This window comes from Gigantopelta aegis, unplaced genomic scaffold (assembly GCF_016097555.1).
Source record: "Gigantopelta aegis isolate Gae_Host unplaced genomic scaffold, Gae_host_genome ctg5311_pilon_pilon, whole genome shotgun sequence".
NCBI classification, from domain to species: Eukaryota; Metazoa; Mollusca; class Gastropoda; order Neomphalida; family Peltospiridae; genus Gigantopelta; species Gigantopelta aegis.
The window spans coordinates 386-6,648 of record NW_024534343.1 but is presented as its reverse complement, the minus strand read 5'-3'; the positions used below and the strand labels follow the sequence as shown (position 1 = coordinate 6,648).

General features: G+C 31.5%; 1 protein-coding gene across 1 annotated transcript; it reads right to left on the bottom strand.

Moving 5' to 3' along the window:
- Positions 1–655: 655 nt before the first annotated feature.
- LOC121366323 (uridine and thymidine phosphorylase-like) lies at positions 656–2,769 on the bottom strand (the record flags this gene model as incomplete). Its single annotated transcript, XM_041490814.1, is given in 6 exon segments — positions 656–925; positions 927–973; positions 1,028–1,118; positions 1,557–1,567; positions 2,348–2,414; positions 2,659–2,769. Coding segments are annotated over 6 exon segments (597 nt in total), but the record flags the coding sequence as incomplete, so codon positions are not given.
- Between the last annotated feature and the right edge of the window lie 3,494 nt (positions 2,770–6,263).

The following is a 6,263-nucleotide window of genomic DNA, read 5'->3' as shown; positions in this document are numbered from 1 at the left end:
GTAGTAGTAAATGCAAAATCTAAAACACCAGATGATCCAATAAAAAAAGTTATTTTTAGAGAAACTTATTAACGAGTTCAATAGCAAAGGCAATGTATAGTTATGTATGAGTATGTATATATTTTATGATTATACTATATAGATGCCATGTCAAGTGAAGTTCAGAAAACAATTTGATGAAGAAGTTAGCAGGTTACAGCACGTATTTATGGAGCAGATAAAGAAGATTTGGCACAATTCCCAAATTCACATATGACAATTAAACCAAATATTAGGTAGTAAATGTATGACCCTATAATTATTAGTTTTAATAGTTTTATATTATTACAGTAAACATTGAATGTAGAATTCTTTCTTCTCTCTTTTAGACACTAGATCTTGAGTATAACTGACTTCATTGGATTGTGACATTAGTATTATATTGGTGTTTATATTAATGTGTCAATATATTGGCCCGTTGTCATGGTTAACAAACATAGAACCAAAAATAATAATAGCATCTACTAAAGTCTAAAAGCAAAAAAATATTTAATAAAATATAATAATATTAATAATAGAGCTAAAAAAACAAATAAACTACTAATGAACTAATCTAGCTTGATGAGCTAACAATATATAATACTAATATAGCCAGCCAAACTTTAGTTTATTGAAGCTAGTTCTCCTCCAGTTCTTGCTCTTTAAGCTTTGTAAGTATAAATGTGCGCACAAAGACCCTGTGGTCTACTTTGAACACGAACTTCTTGTATGTCTCTTCAGTTATTTCCACTTGGTCTCCTTGTAATCGATCCAATAATGTCACACAGAAATGGCACACTTCACACCAGCTTTGTAACAAAGTGAACAAGAGCCATAGCGTCGCTTCCATTTCAATATTGACGACACCATTTCCTTGAAGTTCGTGTAAATATTTGATTCTATCTTCTTTCAGTAAAATACAAATCACAAAAGGCACCATCGACTCTAGCCTGACCTAGGAAAAGATGTAGAGAATTTATTGTCCCACTCATCCATAGCATTTGTTTACCTTCATAAAAGTCATCAGTACACATTGTTGTACCAAATATAGTATTGAAGGTCTTGTCGTCTTGTAGCTTTACTAAAGTCTCTGCTAATTCCTTGTTTAATAGAGACTTGTCTTGATATCTTTTTGCCTAATCACCTAATAATAAGAGGGGGCTATATTAATTAACAACAGTTAATATCAATAATAATAATAATAGACTATATTAATTAACAATAATTATTCATTAATAATAAACGGGGTCTTGTATTTATTTATATCATCTTGAGGTACTATATATTTAATGATTTAGTTACAACCACAAGGTATTGTATTTCAATTACTATAATAACAGGAGTGGTATTATAATAATATCAGATTAGTGAGTAAGTCATAAACAGTAGGAGTAATTAAATAACACAAAGTTAATAATGAGTTAACATACAATAACACAATAATAACATGTTATTATTTATTATCAAAACTTACTGTGTGCATGCTCTTCTCCTCAGGTAAGCATTAAACAGCTTTCTCTCTGATACAACTAGAGTACCCCAGGAACACCTGAAAACAACATTATACATGTAAACATGTCACATGTATAATATGTAAACATCTTACATGTAATGATACTGTAATAAACATCTTACATGTACAATGTATATGTAAACATCTACATGTACATGTATACTGTAAACATCTTAACATGCTACATGTATAATGTAAACATCTTACATGTACATGTATACTAGTAAACATCTTACATGTTACATGTATACTGTAAACATCTTACATGTACATGTATAAATGTAAACATCTTACATGCTTAATGTATACTGTAAACATCTTACATGTAATGTATACTGTAAACATCTTACATGTACATGTATACTGTAAACATCTTACATGTTACATGTATACTGTAACATGTTATAAGTTGCATTGAACTGTTTGGATAATCTGTTTTGTTTCATTTTTCATGTACCTATTCCACAACACAAGTCCCAATGCGGAATATAACAGGATCATTAGCCTCAGCATAATAAAGGAGTTTGAGTATCTCATGAAGTAGAATATGTCACTGAAGGAACCACCCATTCCATGCTAGAATAGATGAATGGATGAACCAGATGAGAAGGATGAATAGATGAATGGATGAACAGATGAAATGGATGAAAATAGATGAATGGATGAACAGGATGAATGGATGAGATAAACTATGAAATGAGACTAAACATATTTACTTACATTAACTGATATCACTGGTCCTATTTATAGAAAACTGAAACGCATCTTGTTTTTGAGATATCAAGTTGGTTGATGTCTTTAATACTCATGATGAACCAATCTCTTTAGCAATAAGTTCTGCAAAACTACCCATTCTATTAGCACTACCTCCCATTACAACAAACTATAAGAAGTGATAACAAGAGATACAATAAATCTTGAAAATAAGTTGTTAATTACCACAAATAAAACAGGATAAATGAAAAAATGGATTCTTTTTATATCTTTGTAGTAAGTACAATTTATAGAGATTTTAATTTTAATACAAAACACAATAATACAATATTAAGAATTTACATAAAATTGTAATATTTTATGAAGTTCAACAAAATTTGCAATAATCCTATACAAGAGCTAATACTACTTACCTTAACATCATGAAATATTTGTTTAACATCATCTCTACTGTAACCCATATGGTACACAAAAATCCGAAGGCGCTTTGCAAGTGTGGATTGAGCCTCCTCTCTGCGTTGTTGCTAGTAGCCATCGTGACGAACTGACGATGCGTACAATTTACAATAGGGACGATTTGGGGCATTAATTGAAATAGCAGCCCACACTTTCTTGCACGTGTCAGCTATGTCAGGCACTTTAAGAACAATTATAGACTCCTTCACGTCTTCATCAAAACGTTATGAAGACGTCATAGTTAAAGAATCCTACTATGGCCACACCAAAAAAATTGAGTCAATGCTCAAGTAGCGAGCTACATAAATCCCAGGGTAACATCCATTAAATAACTATAATTAACCAGCCTTTTTAAGGACGGGTTTGGTGGAGGCCTGGAGCTCTCAGAATTTGGGATGTTTACTTAATACATTTTGTTACACATTGTATTACGACTTATTATATAATAGCATATTGTGTTTTTCAAATTTGTTCAACTTGACTTAATGACTTCATTATCATTCGACGATGCCCCTCTTCCAGTTCAATTAATAGGTATCTCTCATAACCAATTACAGGAGGTATCCTCATTGTTCTCTCTAGTTACCATTGTACAATCGACAGTTGCTGTGGTCATTGGCTGTCCTAGAAAGCATTGCCTGAAGTTGTCTTCGAAGTTTTGGAGGAGAATCCCTTTTTATAGAAGCTGGTAAATGGTTATTAGTACTTGTTATGAGAATAATAAAGTAAGAAAGACATGACCACGTCTTTTTTCATTCTTTATTTTATTCTTTATTAGAGCTATTCATCCAGTATATACTGTATTCAAATATCAGTCGCCGTATTTTGACTATAGTCCTGCAGTACCAGCTGTGATCGTAAGAAAGTTACATGTTGTTCCTCGGGATATCAACATTGCCACCTGATATCAGCAGCCATTAGCTTATCAAGGACAAGAACTGGAAAAGTCATCCGATCTATTCATGCAGGTCAGTTTATTTAATAACTTCTATTACTTAACTGTGGTCACACACCCACTTTAGATCCTGGGATACCATATTCTGAGTTGCCAGTTTTATCAGAGATAATGGACGTCAAGTGAATGGATTAATTGTGATAGAGGTGGGCTACCAGTCGGGTACCTCTCTCTAATAAACAGTTATTAGCTGAAGGATTCTATATAAAGTCGACCACTAGTTCACAGTTTGTTATTAACCTCTAATTACAGGAGTCCTTTATTAATTACTCCCCTTAGTAATCTCGATGGTAATATTTCAACAATCGTCATGGAAACCATGGTTTACTTTCACTAGCAATGGATGTTATTAGGTCTATTATAGCTACCATATATAATGTGTCATTGTTATATGTCATTAATACAGTCTAACATCTTCATGGAGGTCTTGTTAAATTCAAGACATCAGAGCCGTCAGAGATACCGACGTCGTTGTGGTCCTATTATTATATTGTTACGATCTCCTTTTATGATAAATTGCTAAGTGAGCAAATGTCATATATCCATTGTAATCTATATGTCCATTTTAGAAAACATCTAGTAGCATTTTTACAGTATATGGGAAAGCATATACATTTAGCTTCATGGTCTAATAGGTCAGTGATAAAGGATTGATAGATGACTGATGATAATGTTATGGGTTTAGTACACAGAGCCAAGATTGGAATATTTACCTTTATGGCAACAAATATACTCTTATAAACTGGATGACATAATAATGACATAATGATGAGGGAACTTTTGAATTATTAATTTTGTGTGTTTTTGTAATTATATTTTTAAAAGAAAAATTCTGATACAAATCTTGATAAATTGCTAGTTAGATTATATGTGATACTAAATGTTCTTCAGCTGAATTAGAACAGTTCATTCTATGCCTACAATAATAATATTTTATAATAGTTATAAGAACCATTAGTAATATTTTATTATAATAGTTATAAGAACCATTAGTTATAATAGTTATAATTATTATTAGTTACCATGAAAGTGTTCTTCACAGCATAAAGCATTAGGTATTTTTTTTTAGTCCAGTTCTAGACCTGATAAATAATAGAGGCAAACGATTTTAAATGTAATAAATGATTCATACTAATGTGATAACAACTAAAAACTATGTATTACTAGTGTTGGATATATATTGAAGGGAAAATGTCATGTTATGAATTTCAGGAACTATACATAACCACAAGTACGTTTAGACAAAATCAACAGTAAATATATAAGCATTCAATAAACACTCCTCACTGTGGGGAAGACCTGGAGAGATACGCCTAATCTCTCCAGTTGTCAACCACTGCGCTGCTTGGATAGAGCTTGATTCTTACTGACAGAGTCAGTGTTTGAAACGAGTTCTCTCTCTGTGGTGTACTTTTTTCCCCAAAGCAAACTCTGATTATTATCTCAAAAAAATGTGATATTATTCATTGAATACTATTATATATGGGAAACCCACAATTACATGAAGATTAATTCATCAGCAAATATATAAGGAAAATATTAGCAAACTCTGATTATTATCTCAAAAATGTGATATTATGAATACTATTATATATTGTAAACCACAATTACATGAAGATTAATTCATCAGCAAAATATAATGAAAATATTAGCAACCATAATTGTGGAGTGCTCAAGTTGAGCCATGGCCAAAAACCATGGCCAAATTGGTCAGTTATCCCACTACACTGCAAATGATTCTGACCTCACACACGGAGACTAGTGGAAGTATAAAATGAACAGTGTGCAAACCTGGTTAGGTGTTGGGTCAGACTTGTCTGCAGGTAGCTTTTTTCTTAATTGAATGTATTAACTAATTCTATTTTCAATATTATAAACCACTAATATGAAGCCAATGCACTACTTACAAACATATAGTATACTATTAGTATATCGTAGTATAATATTAGTATAAGCTTAGTATACCATTAGTATATCTTAGTATACTATTAGTATATCTTAGTATACTATTAGTATATCTTAGTATACTATTAGTATAGCTAGTATACGTAGTAGTTATATCTTAGTGGTCACTTACCAAAGTAGCAGAGATCATGGCATAGTTGAGAGAAAACTTTCCAAGGGGACAATGTGAAACATTAATAGTCATATCCATTCACGATCATCACAATCTGCTTTACCAATTTCAGCTTGTAAACCATGACAACATGTGGTTCACAGCTAACCAAACCAGTTTAACTAACCAGTCGCCTAATTTATGGAATAGAGTTTGTTATTGACGGATGTTCCTAGTAAATGACGGTAAATGACCATATCCATCACAGAGGTGATCTTTAATTAATAATTAATAATTAAACTTTCATGAAATTACGGTTAAACAAGGGACTGTTTTATGAACCACATTCCTGCAAAAACTAGTTAATTGTGTTTTGACTGGAATGGAGGATGGGAATGGAAGGGATATGGATGGAGGTGAATGGAAGAAACTTAAAATTGTTAAAATTATGTGAAAAAATTTTTTAAAGTTCAGATAATCTGATTTTTGGTTTTTGGGTTATATTTGGTATCTACGTTAAAGGAAATAAACAAATTAAATAATAAATGAAT